At 32.7% G+C, this 24175-nt stretch overlaps 1 protein-coding gene across 6 annotated transcripts in view; it reads left to right on the top strand.

Annotated features, from left to right (window-relative positions):
- The window catches only part of Csmd3 (CUB and Sushi multiple domains 3), a 1205819-nt gene that overhangs the window by 596572 nt on the left and 585072 nt on the right, over window positions 1-24175 (top strand). For all 6 annotated transcript variants that reach the window (XM_074069090.1, XM_074069089.1, XM_074069088.1 and 3 more), the window contains one exon: window positions 15240-15361. In XM_074069090.1, coding sequence (XP_073925191.1) covers window positions 15240-15361 — 122 coding nt within the window. The remainder of the gene's footprint in view (window positions 1-15239; window positions 15362-24175) is intronic.

The following is a 24175-nucleotide window of genomic DNA, read 5'->3' as shown; positions in this document are numbered from 1 at the left end:
CAAGTAGAGAATCAAAAGAAGCAAAGGAGGCAGGCTCTGGTGTCTCATTCCTATAATCTTGGCTACTCGGGAGGCAGAGATCAAGAGGTTTGTAGTTTAATGCCAGCCTTGGGCCAATAGTTACAATATCCTATCTTGAAAAGACCCACCACAAAGAAAGACTGGAGGAGTGGCTCAAATGACAGAGTGACTGCTTAGCAAGCTTGAAGGCCTGAGTTTAAACCCACCAAAAAGAAAAAAAAGACGAAGACGAAGAAGTAGCGAAGATGATGAGAGTAAAGTGCCAAACAAAAGTAAGTAGAAAAAAGCAACCCACCTTTCAGTATGGGAGCAGGTGTCACCCCAGTGCCATACTGCCAGCAACATTACTTGTCACCACTGATAGTTGCAAGGGGTTAGGATACTGCTAGCACCTAGGTAGAGGACAGGGATGCAGTAAACGTTCTGAAGGGAGGGACAACCGACCACAACAAAACAAGTAAGTATTTATTCCAAAATGCCAATGTTGTGAAGGTTGAAAAATCCCACACTAAACCGATCATTACGTGTGCAGAAACACAGAAAAAATTTCTACTAGTAGTTTGCTAAGAGGCACAGAAGAAGCAAATGTAGGAAGTTCACTAGTTTAATGCTAATGGGCTAGTAGCTGTTGGTAAAGCTGGGATCCTTTCTTCCACATCAACCATTGCATTTTTCTCAGATTACAAGACTTCTATATTACTGTAAAAGATCCCCTGGTAAGGAGACCTCATGGCCTTAATAGCCCAGTGAAATTTCTATATGCTAACTTCTAAAGCACTAAGTTTGTTTTCTTCTGTGCATTTAAAAAATATCCTGGGCTGGAGGCATGGCTCAAGTAGTAGAGTACTTGCCTAAAAAGTGCAAAGTCCTGAGTTCAAAACCAGTACCACCAAAATAAGATAATTATGCCATCCTGTGGCATTTTTTAAACCATTAACTATAGCTTTAGGAAGAAATCTATAAGAATTCTGGCTGCAAAGATGTTTACTCTGTGATAAAGACATGTTTAATCAAGGGTTTCTGCAGCAACTCTTACCTTCATGATTCACCTTGCCAAGGCCTGGCTCCATGCTTTGCCATCTCAGAAACTCATCCTCACCTTTCTTTCACCCCCAGTCATATTAGGGGTACTGATTTTCCATATTAAGCTCATATACAAAAATAAAGTGGCAAATGGCAAAATACTAACTTAAAATGGCATTGAAAGAACGGACCAAAGAGACATGATGAATAATTGCAATAAACTATCTTAAATTATCTTAGACCAGAAAGGGACATTGATTTTCAAAACAAATGTAAAAAATTGATGAAATTCAAATAAAGGTTAGAGTTCATTTAATAATACCATTGTTAATTTCTTACTTTTGACAAAGGCATTCTGTTTATGTAAGATATTAATATTCTTGATACTTTACAACTTTCCGTATCCTTAAATTATTCCTTTCTAAAATATAAATTTTATTCCTAAAATATAGCATTGAGGAGAACGAGATTAATAAATTGATAAGGGACTTTTCAAAATAAGCTTCTTGAAAATTATTGATTTCTAAATTAGAAGCACTAAAATATGCTATTGAAATTCTATAACTGAAATAACAACTTGTAATTATGTTCTCTCACATTTCATTGAATTCATAATCTACTTTTAATTTTACATCAAAATGAATATGTAGATCAGACATTACAAACCATTGGTTTTGTACACCAAAAGTAGCTCATAAGTCATTTTGCTGTTATAGGCCAACATATTTTAATTGATTAAAATTAAATGTGTCACATAAACAACCATACTCCCAGTTTCTTTTGAAAAAAACTGGAATATTTGGTCAAACATAGCTCAGGTTCAGATAATCTGAGCATTTTGAACAAAGGTGTCTCCATTTACCCAGGCAAATTATTTCCATATGACCACACAACCCCTCTCCCTTGTTTCCTCATTCCACCCCAAATACCAAATCAACTGTGGACCTTTGTCCATGCAACATCTGAGTTTACACATACTTTACTTCTCACTCTTAAGTAAATATTAACTTGTTATTTTTACTAATTTAAAATTTTGAAATTTTGAGAGCTTCAGTTGAGTTAATCTGTCTGTCAACATACCAGGATAAAAAATTGCTACCTGGAGCTCCTTTTTTGAAACGATTTAAATCTTTTTATCCTAATTGAAATGTTATAAATTTCACCTCACTTGTTTCAGTATGATAGATAAATGATGGATTAACTTTCCTTTTCCACTCAATATCTACATAATTGGGGACCAATTTATTTGTTTCCTATTGCTTTGATTGGTAGTTTTGTGCTGAGACTTCTTTACTTTCCAATTATTTTTAATTTTTCAGAAAATTTTTTAGATTGGGATAATAATGCCATACCACCTGCCAATCTCCCAGAAATAGGAATGAGTAAAATAAATTTAACAAGGAATCTTGACAGTTAGCATTCTATAGAATCTTATATTTTTTCCTTCAATTAATAATAATCTAAAAAATATTATCTTTTGCATATAGAAATAGAGTCTTCCATATATTAGTGTTTCTCACACCCTGTATTTCACTGATCCAATTTCCAGAATAGTCTGCTATCTGTGTTGTCTTTTTCTTTGGTTTGTTTCCCTTTATAAAGGTCTGGAATGCCACTTTTGAGGAATATTCTATTTGACGAATAGGATATTCTCTAGTGAAACCCTATTACTTGGGAAATGTCTAGCTATTCTACTGCCTTCATATCATCGAGGATTAATTAAGTCTATTATTATGAATAAAAGTTTAGAGGACAGAAATGAGCAAAGTTACATAAAAGCTAACTGCTTTCAGGTGCTTTTAACAATTATTTAGTGGCATAATTTTATTTCCATGACTACAATATGCCCCCTGTAACTCCTAATAATTCATGAAAGCATATTTATAGGATTCTAAGAAAATACTAACACTTTGACTATAAGTATATTTGAAAGAAATAAAAATTTTTAACATTTTTATTAGCATACAATAGTTGTTCAGAGGATTTCATCATGACATTTCCAAATATACAGATAACGTATACCATTTTGGTTCATCCCCTCCATTATTCTCCTTCTTGCCCTCCCTTCTTGAAATGACTTTGACAAGTTTCAAAGTTCCATTTTCACACATTGTAGAAACCACACATATTTACCCTCCTATAACTCTTTATTTACCTTTTCCCTCCTGGTTGGGCCCTCCCCTAACATGACCCATTCTAGATTCTTGTCCCTCAATGTTTAAGTCTCTGTTCATTGGTCAGTGGGGTTTTGCCTTGATATTTTACCTGTAGATATATTGTACTTTAATAAGTCTAACCCCACTGATACAATGTTACTTGATCGAGATATTTACTTGTTTGTCTCTACTGTGAAATTATCTTATATAAATAAATCTTTAATTTTTTGAGGGGATGGTACTGGGATTAAATCTAGGGCCTCACACTTGCTAGGCAAGCTCTCTACCACTCAAATCACACCCCTGAGTCTCTTTTCTTTTTAGTTTGCTTATCAAACAGGATCTAATGCTTTTGCTGGGGCTGGCATCCAATAGCTATTCTCCTATCTTTGTCCCTGGAGGAGGTGGGATTACCGGCATGTGTCATTAATGTGGCTCGAGCTCAGATTTTACTAAGGAAGAATGCTTCTTAATCAGACCCCTTAGGCAAAGTTACTCTCTCAAATATATTCTGTCAGGGTGGCCCATGCATTTTCTTTGTAGCGTTTTCATGATCATATGATTAACTTATAATTAGCTGTATATATTTGTCTCTGTGCCCACAGTATGGAGAATGTAAAGGCAGGGTCTGGTCATCAACTGTGTGACAACAGATTTCTCAAAAAACCAGGTACATCACCGTTCTATAATACACAGTGTTGACCTTACAAATAACTAAGTTAGTAAATAAGTTAACAAATACAATATTTCTCTGCATTTAAAATTAAATAGGTATTTTATAACATTTCATATATGACAATATATAATTTAATTATTTGAAAAATAGATAAATTAGAAATAAAGTAAAGGTACATTTTTACACATTTAAAAATTATATGAGAAAAATTATGATAGCATTTTGCTCACATTTCCAGGTCTATTATTATTTTTGATCTTTCAAATGTATTCTGCATTTGACTGTTGTACTCATCAACACATAAACACAGACATTGTCAACCCCAGTGCCCTTCTGATGCCCTTGAAGTTTTTTCTTAACCTTGACAGATGTGGTTCTCCCTGAATTCAACATTTATTTACCTAACCAGAGCTATCAAAAGAAACTTCCCAAACTCCAAAATCCTTAGATATTTTGAGAATTTCAAACTCTTGGTATATACAACATGCTATGTAGTGTCCTTTATCCTTTTGCCTAGGTGTTTATCCTGAATTTTGACTCTATATTCATGTGTCCAAATTTTTCAAAATTCAACTTCCAAGTCATCCATAATGCCTTTTCTAATTCCTTGAGTAGCAAAGGCTGTTACTTTTGTGATTTTACGGCACCTGCTTGCCTTTAACTTAGCCCTTAAGAACCCACTATGACAATGACATATTTGTGCCTATTTGAGACTACAAGCTCCGTACAGAAGAATCCCATCTTACTCACCTCAGCATTGAAACATGGCAAGTGAATGTGTGTTGTTGAAGGAGTATCTCCAAAAGAGAACTGAAGAAATTCAACATTTACTAGATTTTTCTCTTGAAAGAAAGATTATAGAATTATAGGTGATAATCAGATAACTTTGAGATGCTTCTTTAATGAATTGTCTTTTTTCCTTGCTTTTAATTGAAATTGAAGATTCCATCTTTTTCTATTTCTTAGACTTAGGTATATTTCATTTTTGATTATTTATTAACTAAAAATTTCAAAAAAATTATTTTGAAGTTACTGGATATTGATCTCAGGCCCTTGTGCTTCCTTCACCACTTGAACCACACCATAGAACCTTGCCTTTTTTTACTTTGTTTTTCAGATAGGGCTTTCATTTTTGCCCAGGGCTGGCTAAAGACTGCGATCCTCTTACCTTCACCTCCTGAGTTGATGGGATTATAGGTGGAACCAGAACACTCAGAATAATTTTAAAACTATACTGAGCACTAATTGCATGTTGTCTGCTAAGCCAAGTTTTTGTCATTAGGAAATAAAAAAAATAAGAAAACATAGTTGCTGACATAAAGAAGGTCAGTGGGTAAAAAGATAATTAAGATAGAGCATTAATGCTATAATAGAAGAAACGATTTAGAAGAATGAATTTTAGCTAGCAGCTTTAAAGCCAAAAAGAAATATTCCAGGTAAGATAAAATGTGAAAGCTACAGAAGTAGCTTTTGTAAATGTATTTTGAACTTATAAGCAGTCAACTGGGTTGTCTTGCCTTTGAAGATATACATCAGTTATTCTAAGCCCTAATTCTACAGACATTGAAAAACTTCCAGAAAAGTTTAATGAATTTTTTGGGCCTGCAGGTGGCTACTTAATCTGTGATGGATAATTCTAGGACCGAATTTCTGCTTTCTGATTTTTTGGATTCTGATATTTTGTAAATTTAAGTAGCCATTTCTCCCAATTTCATCTCAACAAACAAAAACATTTTTTAAATGTTCCAATGGTAAGTTGTTCAAGTAATATAGATAATTTGGAAAATAACAAGGACAGTTTAGATCAACTAACTTGAAACTGAATATAATACACATGGATTTTTTAAAATCCCTTGCCCTACCAGTTGTTTTGAGTTTTCGCTTGGTTATTTCACTGCTGACAATCATCTTATCCATCTGTTCCATTTCTCATCCACTCTCCTTCCTTCCCTGACAACCATAAGAACACTAAATGTTCTATATATATTGTGTGCAGTAATTCATCTCATTTTCTGCCATGGATTTTTTTACTGGTAAAAAATAAATTAGGCTGGATTTTCTTTTATTTTTATCAAAAAAAATAATGTATCAGTAATTTTCATAAATCATTTTAATACTGGTTTAATGCCATAAGTGCTCTCATCCTTAATTCAAATTGGGCTGGTTAGTGATAGAGAAGCAAGCAGAGGTAAGTACCATATATAAATATAACTTTAAGGATAAAGTTAAATCACTAAACAACAAAGAAATAGAAAAACAATGAATTTCCTTGCTATTTTTGCTTCAGAAAATCTAATATTACAATTGCCGTCTTTAACAGGAATTGTATTTGTTGGGTTTTAATCAAATTGGTCTGATCCTGTGCACTCTGTTTCTTGCTGATGTTAATTCTGTTCCTTTCCATTGTATCTTTTCTGATTTCCAGTACTCTACTTGGTATCATTTCATAATTATGAAACATTTATATGCTTCTTTCAGTAAAGACATGGATTAGACTCCTATTGTTATGCAGATAACACTGGGATGTATTTCAAGACTAGTGTGATTGTTACTCCAGTTCTGACAGTTCATCAGTTTCTCATGAAGACATGGAGACTGGGACATTCAATCAAAATTTTTAAAGCTGAATCACTTATTGATGACTTTAGACACTGGTTTAATAGTCTTAACCATTCAGTATAATCATTATTATAATTTTTCACCTTCTTTTTTTCTCTCTTTTTCATTGTTGTGCTGGCTGTGGGTACATTGTGGCATTTACAAAAATTCTCACAATATATCAAATGTGTCATACTGGAATTCACCCTCTTCACATTCTCCTTTATTGCCCAATCCCCTCATTCCTGGAATAGTTTCAACAGATATAATTTTTCCGTTCATATACATGTGTCCAGAGTATTTGTACCATATTCACCCTCCTTCACTTTTCCCTACCTCTTCTCCCCACTCTGAGCAGTACCACTCCACCCCTGGCAGGACCTGTACCACTCTCCTAGTCTGCAATTCTGTTTAAGAAGAAAAGAAAAAAAAAAAAGCTTGTTTAAGATAGATACACAGAGGGTTTTCTTATGGCACTTCCGTGTATATTTGTATTATGGCCCAATTTGGTTCATCTCTTCTATTTTTCTTCTTTCTGCCTTAGTCGGTTTTTTATGATGATTTTTAACTGGTTTAAAATTTCTATATTCGTTCTTGTATAGAGTGCATCAATCCTGTTCATCTTCTTAACTTCCTTCTTTTACCCTCCCTCTCTCATATGTGACTGCCCCTTAGCATTACCTGTTTTTCATAGTATTGCTGTATTTGTTTTTGGTCTACAATCCACTTAGGAGAGAAAACATTTGGCCTTTGGCTTCTGAACCAGGTTTTAACTTCACTGAAGATGATTTCTCTAGTTCCATCCATTTACCTGCAAACAACAAAATTTCAAGAATGGGAGGATTTTAACTGTTTCAATACTTATTAATTTATAGTTTTATACAGGTCTTTGATATTTTTAGGTAAATAATTCAGCATTTTTTTTCAGGTAGAGTATATAATGTAGTGTACTTATTTTTAATTTTAATTGATACATAAAAGAAAATCTGTACACCTTTATATGTTGTTGATACATATATACATTGTATAATTCTTATATCAGATTAAACATCTATTTCCTCAAGGATTTATTATATTATTTATCCTATCATAATGAAATCTTTTCATTTTTGAGACATGTATTTCATTATTATCAATCATCACCCTGTTATGCATCAGAACTATAAATTAGGAAGTATTGATCAATCTTTGGGTCATCCTCCCTTCCCCCTGTTCTCCTCTGCCTCTGGTAGCCACCATCGTCTCCACTTCAATGAGACCTACTCTTGCAGATTCCACATCTAAGTGAGATGTTGATATATTTGTCTTTCTGTTTCTGGCTTATTTCACTTAACATAGTGTTCCATCCATGTTGGTGCAAATAACAGAATTTCATTCATTTTATGGCTGAATACTGCTTTAAGCAAGATGCAGTCACATTTTCTTTATTCGTTCTTCAATTGATGGACTCAGGGGTTGTGTCCATTTCTTGACTACTGTGCATAAACTGCCGCAAACATGGTAGGAGCATGGGAATGCAGATGTCTCTTTGACATACTGATTTGATTTCCACTGGATGTACCCAGTGGAATGTGGTTTTGATTTGTGTTCCCAAGAAGAGTAGTGATTCTGAGCATTCTTTCACTTACCTGTTGGCCACGTGTATGCTTTCCATTTTGGGGTGGAGGGAGTACTACTATTTGAATGCAGTGCTTTGTGCTTGCTAGTTAGTGTTCTACGACTTGAATCACATCTCCAGCCCTTTTTGCTCTGATTATTTTTGAGACAGGATCTTGCTTTTTGCCTGGGCCAGTCTGGAATCATGATACTTTCAAACTTAATCTCTTAATCTCTTATGTTGCTAGGATGATAGGCATGTACCACTGCAGCAGCCATTGTTTGAGATAGGGTCCAGTGAACTGTTTTGCTCAGGCTGTCCTCAAAGGCCAATATTCCCCATCTCTGCTCCCCAGTAGCTAGGATTATAGCTGTGAACCAACAGCACTCAGTCTCTATGCTTTCTTTTGATAAATATCTGTCTACTGCCAATTTATAGTTGTTTTAGTTTGTTTCATTGCTGTTATTCAGTTTATTGTTATTTTCAGATTTGTTTGTTTGTTTGACACAAGGCCTTCTATGTTTTCAAGGCTCATCTTAATTCAAACTCTTGGGCTTGAGTGATCTTCAATTGATTCAAGAGGTCTAAGCCTCTTGAATATCTGAGGCTACAGCCATCTGCCATAGCCCAAGTTGGTTATTTGATTTGTCCTTATCATTTATCATTATTGTTTTGTTGGATTGCTTTTGGAATTGATGGACTTTTGTTGTTGCTGTTTGTAATCACAAGTATTGATCCTCATATATTCTGCATGCTGTTCCTTTGGCAGATATATAGTTTGTTAATATTTTGTTTCATTTGGGAGTTTGATTATTCTTTCTGTTGATGGTATACTTTGTTGGCTGCGAAGAAGTCTTTTTATTTTCTGTAATTTCCTGTGCCTTTGAAGTCTTATCCAAAAATCTCTGCTTGTTTCACTGTCTTGAAGTGTTTCCTCTATTTTCTCCTACAGTTTTATTGTTTTGGGTCCTACATTTAAGTCTTTAATCCCATTTTGAGTTGATTTTGGTCACTGTAAAAAGATAGAGATTCAGTTTCATTCCCTTTTGCATGTGTATATTCAATTTTCCAGGCACTATTCTTGAAAACAATGTCATTTCCCCAATGCATGTTGTTAGCATTTTTATCAAAAATCAGTTGACTATCAGTTTATGGAATTTTTCTAGGCTGTCTGGTTGTTCCATTGGTGGATGTGACTTCTTTCTTGCTGTTTTGATTGCTACAGTTTTATAGTGTAGTTTGAAATCAGACAGTATAGCGAGTCTTCTCTGTTACTTTTGCTCAACATGGCTTTGGCTATTCAAGCTTTTTTTTCTAATTTCATACAAATTTTAGAATTACTTTTTCTAGTTTTGTGAAGAACATCATTCATACTTTGATAGAGATTGCATTGACTACAGAAATCACTGTAGGTAGTATGTTACTGGTATTTTTAATGATGGCCATTCTAACAGCGGTGAAGTGGAATCTTAGTGTGGTTTTGATTTGCATTTCCTTTATGGCTAGACATGGTGAACATTTTTTTCATGTGTTTTTTGGACATTTTAATTTCTTCTTTTGAGAAAGTTCTGTTTAGTTTAGTTGAACCAAGTCCTTGCTTTCATGAATCTGACATTCTAATGACTAAAAGACAACAAACAACTGTGTGTTGTACAGAAACATATGTATGCACACACATAAACATTTGTGTATATGTATACTTTTGCATCTGTATGAATCTGTAGGTGAATGGGTCCATTTCATATATTCTTTGCAAAAAGAATCCTTAAACTGTGAATCATATCCTTCTTAATCAAAAAATAAAATATCATCTGTTCTTATCAGTATAGTTGAACATCCTATTTAGAACAAATTTAATAAAAAAAAGAACAAATTTAAATGTCTGAGGTTGCAGTTGCAGCAAAATATATTTTATTATATTTAACCTTGCTCCTAATCATTTTTCAAAGTATAGTTAACTATATGTGCTTGACATGAGGAAAAAATAGAAATATTTTGACACAGACTAGATAAAATCTTTTTGGTTGTTGCTCTTACACTTTTATCATTTTCCTTCATGGGTATAACCATTTTTAACAGTATTTGAAAATGCCTTTTTGTAAATATTGATTCTTGCTTTTCCACATATAAAATTATTATGGGTAAAGAATCTAACTGTATCTCATGTGAATAAGGAAGCAGAAAATTATAAAATAGCTTATCTAAGGCAGTTAGGAATAATAATCATAGATATATGGGGTCTATAAAATTAGTCAACCCATTAATTTATTTCATACTTCTCAAATTGGGATATTAACATCTTTGTGAAATGAGTGCTTCCTTCCAGAATATTGCCTGTCTTTCTATTTTTACAGGTTTGATTTAATGTCCTTGGTAGTTTTATAATTTTCTTCAGAGAGTTCTTGCACCTTTCTTACTGAAAATAGTTTTTCAAAATTATAAATCCAATTGCCTCTTGGATAAATCTTTCCATTTCAATTACTAATTATTGTTGCTATCAAAGAAAACTGTACATTTTCATATGGATAGCTTCACAATCAATTTATGGAGCTCCAGTATAAATAGGTTCATTGTAGATGAATAACTTATTAAGCATCTTAAATTTAAACAGGCAAAATTATTTCATGCAATGACACTTTTGTTGCTTCTTCAAATTCTATAACCCGCTTCATTTTTCCCCTAATTGAACCTTGCCTAAAGCCTCTAAGACATCACTGAATGTATCTCTAATTGTGGGCATCTTCATTTTGTTCTAATCTTACTGGAAAATTTTTTATATTTTATAAAAAAACTAATATTTGATTTCATATATTCATTCTTATATTTAGAAAATTTCCCCATTGTGTTGTATTGTGTTATATTTATTATATAAGTGGTATTCGTAACTAGTAGAGAATATCATTCACTGTAAGTGCTCCCTTACATCAGAGCATACAAAAATAGTTATGAGATAAATAAAAAATTAATTATGACAAGATAAAATTAGGAAAGTATGAGAACTAAATAAAGATAATACAAACATAGGTTTGAATAAGCATTTCCTAAGCAAAACAAAAACCACAAGAACTAGAAGATAATACTGACACATTGATGTACGTTATAAAATTTCAACAAAAAGTATGTTTAAAGCAGAATTTAAAACATAAAAGTCAATCTGAAAATATTTATACCACATAAAAATGGTTGATATTTATATTGTGCAGGAGTCTCCTATAAATCAATAAAGCACTATTGAAATCATGGCAAACTGTTAAACAGAAAACTCAAGCAAAAAAAATAAAAGCAACAACAACAACAACAAAAACGTGTTTTCAATTGTACCCATAATATGGAGAAAGAACTGGAATGTAAAATGTGCTGAAATAGTTAACAGATCAACAAAAGCACAAATAGTTCATACGATCATTTTGGTGAGAAACTAGGGCACTGTTTTCTTTCTTAGACTGTTTTTAGAGCATACTGAACAAACATTTTTAGTGTAATTAGGTACTTTATCAAATTTTAACATACTCATTTATTGTTATCATCTAAGAATTCATCCTGCAATAATAACACAAGTATATAGAAACAGTTGCCGAGATACACAGTCAGGTATTATGAAAACATTGCAGCTGAAAAATATAAACAAATTCTCTCCTGAATTTGACAGCAATCAACCCCAAAGTCTCAGTGGCTTACAATAGCTGATGTTTCTTTTTAGTATGTTGTCTGTCATATGTTCCATTGGTGGTGATAAGTGAACTGCTGCTTCTCTGCTCAGAAAGTAAGTCTATTCTACTTCTGTTCTCATTTACCACCCAGGGATAAAGGAACTTTATTCTCATAGTGAAAGTTTTTCAAAAATTTTCCAAACTCCTATCAGCTACTCTTTGAAGTATAAAAATTTACAAAACAAGTGTTTGTGTACTGTCCTAGGGCAGTCTTCATGATATATGGTAGGGGCAACTCCAGAGGAATGTGTATATATTTAACTAAGTTTAAAACATGCACTGTACACATGCACACACATACACACACACACAGAAAATCACAATCACAAGTGAGTAAAGCCATATAAGCTACTGAGAGAAAATGTCTAAAAGTGTGCTATCTTACTCTGAGGTTACCAAAATATTTACAAGTGATTTTACATGTCATTTTATAAGTGTTTCATGTCTATTTTTATATTAAAGAAGATTATTTTCAAAGGACATTTTTCAGAGTCACAAGGATTGTTCATCAAAATGAAGAGAGCATTTTTTTATAGTACATTTAGAACCTGTGCCAAAGAACTTGGATCTTTGTTCCTTTAGTACACTGCCTACATAATGAAAATCACTGTAGTGGGAATAAACAGAGATGACAAATAAGGACTTTTCCTCAAAAGATTATAACTCTGTTCGCATTTTAGCAAACAAATTATGCAAGAGAATTACCAAGAATTAAATGCCATTAAAAGATGCAGTTTAACCTATCAGAAAGTTATATCTACTAACTTCAAACCAATCTCATTTTGTGATTGCTATAAAATTCTTTTTTGTTATAAAGTTCTTAGAGTCTTTATAAATGCATTCTCTATCAGGTCACTAGTACCTCAACACTTTTATAGACGTGCTGTTCAAATAATATGCTTTTATTGACTACAATTCATTAGAGAACTCTGAGTGTAGGAATTAGGAACACTTCTTACAGAAAGAGGCGAAACATCTGCTTGGTTTTGTTTAAATAGATAGAACCTAAGAAGGAGTATTTTAGACTTGAGAGAAACATAAAAAGTTAAATAAATTATAAAGAGTAAATGGTACATTCAAGAAAGAGCAAGAAATGTATTCTGGCACAAGTGTATAACTATAAAATGGCAGGACATACTGGAAAAGAAATCCAGGTCTTCATAGAAATAATTGCATTTACTACACTAGGCAGTTTCAAAATCGTTCTGTATGAACTAGATGCCAAATTTTTATGCAATTAAGTAAAGTATTAAAATGTGTCTTTAAGAGATTTCTGTAGTAGTACCAAGGATGACACAATGGAGAAGGAAACCGAGGTTAAAAAATGATTCATCAGCACTAGGCATTGGGAAGTACAAAGAAAGAAACCAGATGATTCAGAAGCAGAAGGCATAGATCTTGAGAAGTATTAAGAAATGCTTAAAAGCTTCCTAAATCTACCTTATAGAATGTCTAGCAGATAAAATTAATCTAGAAATCAAGAAAGATGCCAAAAACACTGATGTAGATTTCAGTTATCAACATCAAGACATACATTAAAATCAGAAGCAAATTCCTTTATTTAAACGAACACTGAAAAAATATGAAAGAAGATATGAAATCAATTTGGAAGTATATTTTTGAAAAAAAAATAGAACACAAGGATATTGTAGAGAAGAACTATTTAAAACACATTGGCAAACAAGAGCATTTGGAACTGTCAGTGGAAACAATTTCAAAGCTTTTCAGTATTTTTCATTATGGCTCAGATACCAAGTATGTAGAAAAATGAAGAGATTATTAGATTTAGCAATTAGGAGGGCATTGCTGACATAGAAAAAGAAATTTCATTACTGAAATGTGGGCAGGAATTGGACTGAAATAATTTTAAGAATGAATGCAGGATAAAGAAATAGAGCAATTGGCGGAGAAAGATTTGTAGGAAGTTAAGTAGTAAATGGGAATAAATGTGATATTCGAAGAAGAAAAGTACCACTTATGTTTTCTCTTTATTACAAAATAACATGATTTTAACATTCAGAAATCATATGCATATAAAACATTTAAAGATACTTAAATTATCACAAGTATAACCTTAAAGTTAAAGAAATGTCTGAAACAGAGTATAAGCTAAGGAAAAGAAACTAGTAAAGAAATTTGAATTTGACATACTACACAGAATATACTTGTAGTGGTAAAAATAAAGCACTTGCAGTAAGAAGACTTAAAACTCAAATCCTTACAATGCTATTTATGAAGAAAGTGAGCTTGGCCAAGCCAAAAAGCTTTGGGACCTTCAAAACCTGATCTTCAAAATGGTGATGATAATTAAATACATAGCTAAATATGTATGAGAATGTATGTTTAATTGTATATTTTTTCAATGTATAATAGATTATTGTTGCTATACTAGAAGAGGATAATGTGAGTAGGAATTTAATAGAAAGGGGTAAAGAAATACAACTCAAAGTAATGGCATAGGCCTGGTACAGTGGCTCAAGCCTGTGATCCTAGCTATTCAGGAGGTAAAGATCAGGAGGATTGTAGTTGGAGGCCAGCCCTAGCAAAATGTTCCGTAGAAGCCTTCTGAGACAATGGAAAAAGTTGGGCATGGTTGTGTGCACCTGTCTTTTCAGCTACTGGGGGCAGGGACACAAAATATGAGTAAGACGATGTAGGGCAGGACAGCAAGCATAAAGTGAGATCCAATGTCAAACACAAACAAATCAAACACGGGCTGGGAGGCATGGCTCAAGTGGTAGAACACCTGCCTAGCAATCACAAGGCCCTGATTTCAAGCCCCAGTACCCCCTGCCAGAAAAAAGAAGAAGAAAACAAAGGTAATGGCACCAAAGAACTTTGTAGTGGACTAGAAGGACACAGTATGGTGACTAACTGTTTTAGTAAGAAGAAAGAGGAATTAAATACTCAGGCAATATTTCAACTCTTTTAACTTTGGTGGGGAGTTCATTAAAATTATTTGAATGCAGGTCCTTCTATGTCTTTGTGGTGTAATTTGCAGTCACAGGAACAGAATGAGTTGTTTTAATATTGATGTCTCTCAACTGTGCTATTATGAGTCCTTGGGTACTTAATAAATAGAAATGAAAACACCTTCCAGTTTGCTTAATCAATCCAAGGCTTTTCTTCTTTCTCTGTAGATTTTTATTAACAAAACATTGGATTCCTATACCTCTCTCTAATTAAACTAACCGGTTTATAGTCAGAGGACAATTTATCATGCCTCACATTTTCATTTGTCACTAGTTTTCAATTAATATTTAAAATATAAAGCTTGTTGAATCTTAGGACATGACCAATGCCCTAATTTTGATAAGTGACATTAGAATACCACAGTATATATTTCAATGTTGTTATAATTGTGTAAATTTGGATTTAAAATCTATTGAAAGATATTTGATTACTATGATTTTGTATGCAGTAGATGCCCATCTCTTAAATTGCAATTTCTCTTTTAGTGAAGACGTGTGGCTCTAATCTTCAAGGACCAAGTGGTACCTTTACGTCTCCCAACTTTCCCTTCCAGTATGACAGCAATGCACAATGTGTCTGGGTCATCACAGCAGTGAATACAAACAAGGTAAGAGAAAACCATCTGTGGTTGAAGGGTATAATCATGATGAGACAGAGACAAAGACAAAGAGATCATGAGATAAGGGCAGTACAGGAAATTTGTAATTCAACCATGATGTTGGTAATATTTCCTACTTATCCATCCTATAAGACAAATTTATGTGAGAATGTATAAAAATAAAAATAATATAGCTACCCCCATTTACTAATATATGAACGGAAGAAAAATATAATTGTAAATGAATATTTTCTGAGGTACAATTTTGAAGATAGTAGATACATGGGTTTTTTTTAAAGAGGACAAATACATGTTTCATTTTTAAAAAGGGGAACATGAGTGATGGTTTTTCATTTGACGTCTGTTATACTTGACATCATGCAGGTATATCATGTTTTTATACATTGGCAACTTTCATTTTGGTGCTTCTCTATTACTAATAGCAGCTATTAGTAAAGCTTACACAACTATTTATTAGAAATAGTTATTTTAATTGCTCTGCACAAATAGAGGATTCATAATATGGATATTTCAAGAGGTTGCATCACCTTTCTATTTGATTCTAAGATGAGTAATACATCTAAATATGTGTGCCTCTGTACTTCAAACGAAATTACAACATTGAATGACTTAAAAGAGTAGCTGAAAATTAGTTTTCTCCTGCTCTCATTATCCTGCTTCTAGGCTGTGTTTTTATATCACTAGAAGGGACCTAAAGATAGAGAATCTAAATTTCTTTCAGATCCTCTGATTCTGTGATATTTCCCTTGGTTTAGATTAAGGAAAGTTTAGTAATCAGTGCCATAAAATTGGATCAGATTGTGGCTCAAATACTGATTTATAGCTTACTAATCAGTTTTGCTTGTTTAACCTCTGAAGTTCTTTAGCTCTGAATTGTGCAAAATAAGAGCATGCATTTCACAATAGTACTGGGAGAAGTCAAATTATGCATGTAGAGTGGTTTGTAGAGGTAGTAAGTACTTAAAATACGCTAATTGCTATTAGAGAAAGTATGTACTCCCTCAAAGAAATGTCTATGATCTCCATCAATTTCTTGAAATCTAATCTCAAGAGCAACAAAATTAACCCAATGGTCAATTATATTTGCCTCCTAGGACATTCCTGATTGATGAATCCAAAAAACTAAATCAGAAATTTATTATTCCTTAAACTTGAGAAAAAAAACTAAATCAAACTCCTCAGTTGCATAAAGAAAATAATTTTATTCACCCTGGTTGTGTTACCAGTTCATTTTGATGCAACAAATATTAATTGAATAACTTCTCTGTGAAGAGTGTTGGCTGTGGAGAAAATTAAAAATCAAGAAGTAGATCAAAAATAAACATTGTTCTTAGCATTAATGACATTGTTCTTAGCAAAAATAGACATTATTCTTAGCATTAATGACTTCATTATTAATTATTTCATAAGTCTTCTACAAGGGAGATATTTTTACTGTCTGAATTTAAGAGAAGCCCTAAATAACTTCTCTAAATCACATGGCTAGCAAAGATGAGAGCATCATACATTTTAAAATATATGTGTCTGAAGTTATGCTTCACACTAAGATAAAAGTATGTTTTATGAAAATAAGAATGAAGCAAATCCAATATTAAGTATGGAACAAACACATTGTATCAACCTTGCATTAAGTTAGAAATTTTTTGGTGTTCTACCAATTTCCCATAATGCCATGAAGACGTAGTATCATATCATTTTTTATGATATCTGTTTTAGAAAGTTAAATCATTACTGAGTTATCTTAAGTTTCAAAGATGTCATTAACATCTGTTTTCTTTTTTGTTGCTAATGTGGTTTGAACTCAGAACTTCACATTTGCTAAGCAAGTGCCTTACCCGTTTAGCTATGCCACCAGTCCTTTTGCTGTTTACATTGTTTTTCAGACAGCATCTCATGCTCTTTCCCAGGCCTGGCATCAGACAGGAATCCTCCAACTTCCATCTCCTGAGTAGCTGCCATAATAGGTGTGCCTGCTATGTTCAACTTAAGACTGTCACATTTCTACTTGTTTATTTTACTTAATTCATCAAACTTTTGTGTCTTTTTGTTTCTCCTCTAGGACAGCCATCCAATTTATTTTCTAAGGAGGATATAATTACTTCCGCTTCTTTGCTATTTTCATCAAATAGTTGAGGTGTAAATATTAATTTTTGATCTGTTGATTCATCTCTATTTTAAGATACACTGTAGAATTGTTTTGCAATAATTTTTCATAATAACCCACGATAAGAATTTTATTTTATGTAGTGATACAGTTCAAACATGTGCACACACATACACAATCACACACACATAGAATTCTACATACACAGACTATTTTCTCTTACTATGTGATTATACTTCTATATTGCCTGTTGTAATCTATTTGGAATATCCCACTAAATCAATTTCATGATGCATTAATGTGTACTCATAGTTTGAAAAACACTGGAAATATTACTTCCATAGGTTACTATCTTAGAACCCTTTAGAAGAGCCATTCACACACAAACCGTAGACATACAGCTCTACTAGTTGGTACAAAACCCAATTAAAATGTGGTGTTTAATCCTCACTATATATAATTTCCTTCAACATTTATTGCTCATGTTTTCAAGTATATTTGATCTTTTCAAATGTAATAAGGGTGTTATAAATATCCAAAATAAATTGCTGATTTTTGGGAAAAAAATCCCCAACATTTGAAACTAAATGAAGCTGATGTAACTGGTTTCAAATTTGGACTGACACTCTTATTGTGTATACAATTTGAGGTGTAATCATTGAGTATTGTGAATTACAGTTTTTCTTTTTGACATATTAAAGAGCATAATACAATCTCATAAAGTGGTATTGATAAATAAGAAAATATAAAAATTCTGAAACCAAGTACGATCACTTTAGATAACATCTATTATTGCTTCCAAATGTAGCCATTTTGTCAAGAAAGCATGCTTTTCTTTAGTAACTTTAGTAACTTGTTAGATATACTTTATGTATTAGTGTAAAAATAAGCCATATCAGATTTTGTAGTTAATGACTCTCTTATGATACAACATGAAATATTAAATTATTTGCTGTTACTGGTCATTTTATGAACTAAAATGTGTTTTCACTAAAAGTAAAACACAACAGCTTAACATTACAATATCAAAGTGCTATACATTTTGCATGTTTTCATGACTCTTCCACATGCTTTTGTACGGGAATACTTTCTTTAATTATAGAATTTGAATGATGAATGTGACTGCGGGTTTCTTCATAATACCAACTTAAAATATTAGAACTGGTACTTCAACCTAGTCATTGAGTTAGTTGTCCTTCTTGCATAAAGAAAGATATTTAACATTGGGGGTCACATGTGAAATGAAGGCTTAAAGACCTACCTTTTTTTTTTTTTTCTCCATCACTTCCCCTTTATAATTATTTTTTCCTCTTTCAAAACAAAGGCATAAAACTTTTATTTATGATATTAGTATGCAATATTGGTCCAGCATAAATAAAACTCTGGAAAATAAGAGTAGAAGATTCCATTTTGATAGCTACTGAGGGAAAGCTCATTAGTAAAAAAAGCAAAGAAATGATTAAAGCTTCCTAAAGAATACTTGAAAGGAGATTTCTTTAATCCAAGCAAAAACTCATAGAAACACCCACATATGTATCAATGTATCTACCTACCTACCTACCACCATCCATGTTTTTTTATTACTCCAAATCTCTATCTAGAAAAATTCCTGATACATAGAAAAATAGTATAGACTAATTGGAATTGAAACACAAAGTCTGACTTCTTTAGAAAGAATTTCTGACTTGCCTGATTGATTTTTAAGTTTTTTCCACTTGTGGAATTAATAATGCAAGATTTTGAGGAAATTCTATTTAAAGTATTTGTATAATTCGAACACAGCATAAATTGCACCCTTTGTAGTTTTTCACAATGAAAAATTTTAAAATAGATGTCAACATAAAATTGTAGGAGAAAGTACAATTTTCCAAATTCTTTAGCTTATGTAAAAGTTGGAAATGTGTTGGTCTAGTCAGCCTTGTCAAGTAAAAGTACAATGTGAGCCACACAATTAATAATAAAATGTCCAGTAGTCACATTTTAAGTGGATGAAATTAATTTTATATAATGCATATATTTTAATTTCAACATGTGCTTTGCATAAAATTAATACAATATTTTACCTTTTTATTAATTCTTAATCTGCAAAGTCTAGAATGTACTTAATATTTTCAGTGTACCTCAACTCAAACTAGCCATATTTGAATTACTCAATAGGCACATGTTGTTATTGAATACCATATTGAAAATTTCCCCAGCATAAAGACTTTTTATTGGATTGTTCAGATCTATAGAATATGAAAGCTGGTGGCAGTGAATATTGAGGAGAATAAATACCCCATTACAAGGCAATTGCACAGATGAAGTTTTTAAAAGAACTTCAAATAAAGGGAAAGGAGGTATTTCTATAGGCAAAAGTGACTATGGAAGATACGGAGTTTTAAGACTCTCAGCGTTATCACAGAACATTTAAGTATACACATCTCAAATTCAGTGTCCCTTTCATTTTCAGTTATGCCCTAATATTCACTGTATGAACCTATGAATTCATCACACATGATAATTATGTAACCTGCATGATTAAGTTTGAGGTATATTTATTATCCATATCAAGTCAGTGCTGTAGGGTAATCACAGTTCTCTTATTACCAATGTCTTCTTTTACCTGCAGTACAGTCATCAGTAAGCCATCTCCTTCCATAGTGCCTGTAGTCTTGAAAATGTATGTCATCAGGTACAACAACCTTTTCCCTATGCCCTCAAGACAACTCTTTCATTCTGTGTTTTACCCCAACACAAGAAAATAATTGCATATGACATTTTCTACTGACTAGTAACTCATCAAAGCCAAAGTCCCATTTTTAAGAATCAGTTTTTTGGGCTTACTCTTAATATGCAGGACTACTTAAATCAAGGTCTAGTCAAGAAAACATAATCTACATGAGCTATTAAAAACAAATGGAATATAATATGGAGAATTGCTGTACAGGTTTGTAATTCAGAATGAGCAAACAATAACACAGAAGGAAAAACTGTGGAGGCAGAAAGTTCCTTAGAGCTGAAGAAAGAAAAGAGAAAATGTGCTTTTATCATGTGTGCTCCCAGCAAGAACTCTTATAAAACTGGTGCTCAGATTTCTAAGGAGGACCTACCCCAAAGTTGATGCTCCGACGTTTAAGGAAAAGGATGCGAGCTGGCAGTTTCGGCAGCTCCTAAGGGCAGCTGAAAAACAAAAGAATATGAGAAATGTAAAAAAATGTAATATTCAAGTACCAAAGGGCAGAACATAGAAAGGCAGGATTAGAGCTAAAATACAACCCTTAAGTAATTAGTACAAATAACTGTCAAATAATGTGTAAAAATCTGCAGGTGGAATAGTTTATTTATAGGGAAGAAAGTTCAGTTTTGCTACATTTAAGATGGATTAGATACCAAGTTTGGTATAAAGTCTGAGGATAAAAGAAGGATAGAGGTGGAGGTATAAATTTGCAATTTGTCACCTGTAGAGGTTATTTGAAGCTGTGACACGAAGAAGGCCACGTGAATTTTAGGAAAGTTATTAGAATAGATAGTGATTGAACATCTGTGAAGACTAATGAGTAGGGTGCATAATTGAAAATGCTTGTACTATTTTGTATATTTTTTTATTTCTTTTTTTTTTTGATACTGAGCTTGAACTGAGGTCCTACACCTTGAGCCACCCCACCAGTTCTTTTTGGTGAAGGGTTTTTTCAAGATAGGGTCTCGTGGATTTATTTGCCCCGGCTGGCTTCAAACTGTGATCCTCCTAATCTCTGACACTTGAGTTGCTACGATTACAGGCATGAGCCACCTACGCCTGGCATATTTTTTCTTCTTATGTTATATTTTCACATAGTTGAAGACTATTTTCAACGAGGATTCAAATATCCATGAAAGAATCAGTAAATGTCTTAAGTATGTTTAAACTATTTTAGACATAAATATGTATCATTAGCATTAAAAATTGCAAAATGCATTTAAATAGGTATTTTCTGTCCAGTTTTTCCCTTTATGAATTGATAATGAATGAACTACATATCTTATGTGGGGCTCCCATAAAGTTTTTTTCCTTCATATCAGAAAAGTATTCCTTATATTTAAGGTTGGAAACTACTGATTAAAATCAAATATAATAACTGGCATCACTCAAGTACATTTGTCTTTGAAATTGAAATGGACAAATAAATGAAAAAAAAGTTGTAATTTTTTTCCATTTATATCTTTGAATCCAAATTATTTCAAATAAGGTCAAGGTTGCCTTTTGCAGGACAACTAAATGAAAAAACCATTATAATTCTTTCCATTTATATCTCTGAATCCAAATTATTTCAAATAAGATCCAGGCTTGCCTTTTGCAGGAAAACTAAAATAGTAAATGGATATTCTAGAACTCAGCTTGAAATTGCCCTGAAATGCTAGCCCCTTAGTATACTAGATAAAAATATTAAAACTTGAGATTTGTATCCACATTTAACTTTGGTCTTGGAAACTGGAAACCTGTCTTGTTTCCTGTTCATGTGAATTTTATTATCTTTAATCTTCTGTGCTAAGATCTTCCTTTATAATTACTAGTCCCTTTATTAGGGCTTAGGGGTTCTATTACTGATCCCTAGTCTCCTGCCTCGAGTTCTGTAACCCACAAAACAACTTTCCTGAAAAAATTAGCAAATTTCTGGCTTCATCACTCGGTTGACTTAAGCCAACTTTCTCCACATAATCTTCCTCTTGCTTTATTATCATGCACTGACTCCTATTTTCCTCCAAATTTTACAACTGTTTCTTTCATCTAATACCTTTGTTCTATTGGGGAATCCTTGTTTATTGAATAGCTATTAACACAATGAGTGGTTCTTGTTTTTAAAGTTTCAAAGATACAAAATATGACACAATCCTTCCTTTCATAGGAAGGATGCACTCAGTGATCACAATCAAAAAAAGAAATGCAAGTAATACAAGTGCTATGAAGAATAATTAAGCAGAGCAAGAGGCAAGAAAAGTATAAGTAGCTTTTTTTATATGGAAGAAACTTTGGGAATGTATAAAAGAAAACAGAACTGAGTCTGCAGTTCGGTCGTACCCATGTTGGAACTTGGTTATATAGCACCCATATGTTCCTGATTCTTTATTAAAATTAGGGAATTACCATTTTGCTATTCTGGGTGGTCTTGGAGAGACAATTTCAATCAGAAAACCATATATATATATAAAACCCCTTCACTATCATCTGCAGGAAAATACTAGACAGTGCTGTGCTGGAATTGACATTTTTCAGTTCTTAAGGGCTGATTGTTAAATTACCTGAAATAAGTCAAGATGGTGTTAAGAATATTCAATACTACTAGAATTAGAATTATCCATGCACAAAATTTAATAAACCATATTAAAAGTTAAGGTAATAATTTCTCAAATGTTCCATTATTATAATTTTTTACCATATTGCACTACTAGCCATGTTTTGAAGATGTATATGTTTATTTTATCCATAAAATGTGTTTTATATATCTTTTCCCAAGTCTTTATTCTGGCTCTTGGCAGCATGAAATTGACCATAGTAAGAGAATTTAAGCTGCAGAATTTGAAAACACTAGAAAACATTTGTTTATTTTATAGTACAGAAAAGGAGGAGAAAAGTATTAATAATGAAGATTAAATTTCAAGATGTGTTATATCTATAGCAAGTACATTATGAATAGTACAAAACAATGAAGAAATATTCTTTTTCAAAAAACTATTATTTTATCCTGTAATGAAGTCTTTGACATAATTTAAAAAATTGCTGTTCTTTATTTGTAGTCATTTTTACAATTTTTTTTCCCTTTTTTATTGTTGCACAGGGTGAGGGTACATTGGGGCATTTACAGAAATTTTTACAATATATCAAATATATGATAGTTGAGTTCACTTTCTCCATCATTCTCCTTTATCCTTTCCCATTCTTGGAGTAGATTCAACAGGTATCATCATCCATTTACATACATGTTTATATGGTATTTCTCTCATATCCACCCTCTCCTGACAGGACAAAATCCTCCAGACAAGACCTGTTCCATCCTCCTGTTCTGTGATGTTAAAAAAAAAAATACTAAAATGACATTTTTGTTTGCTTAAGATAGCTACACAGAGAGATTCCTGATGTTTAATAGCTACACGTGGAATTTCCATGCATATAGGTATTATAACCCAAATTGGCTCATCTCTTCTATTTTTTCTTCTTGCTCTCTTAGTCCCCTTTCTTGTGGTGATTTCAGCAGGTTTAAAAATTCTATATGCATTCTTACTTAGAGAGTACATCAACCACAGCTACTGATGTAAATGAAGCATCAACCAACATTCATGTGAAAACCTAAATTCATTCAATTTCAACTACAAGTTAGCAGCAAGTACACTGGCTATGTAGAATTAGTAATCTTGTTAAGGTCAGGTGTAGTGGTTCTAGCTTATAATCTTAGATAATTGGGAGGCAGAGATAAGGAGGATTGTGGTTCAAGGGCAGCCTGGGCAAAAAGTTTGTGAGACTCCATTTGAATCAATGACTGGGCATGGCCTCATATACCTATCATCCCAAATACACTGGGAATCACAAATAGAAGGATGGCAGTTTAGGCTAGCCCTGTCATAAACCAAAAAACTATCCAAAAAGTATCCAATAAGAAAAGGTATTGGTGGTGTAGCTGAAATGATAAAGTACCTTCCTAGCAACCCTGAGGTCCTGAGTTAAGCCCCAGGTAAATTTTTAA

This window comes from Castor canadensis, chromosome 3 (assembly GCF_047511655.1).
Source record: "Castor canadensis chromosome 3, mCasCan1.hap1v2, whole genome shotgun sequence".
Lineage (NCBI taxonomy): Eukaryota > Metazoa > Chordata > Mammalia > Rodentia > Castoridae > Castor > Castor canadensis.
Note: the sequence above shows the minus strand (reverse complement) of the source record. Positions and strands in the feature narration are given on the sequence as shown.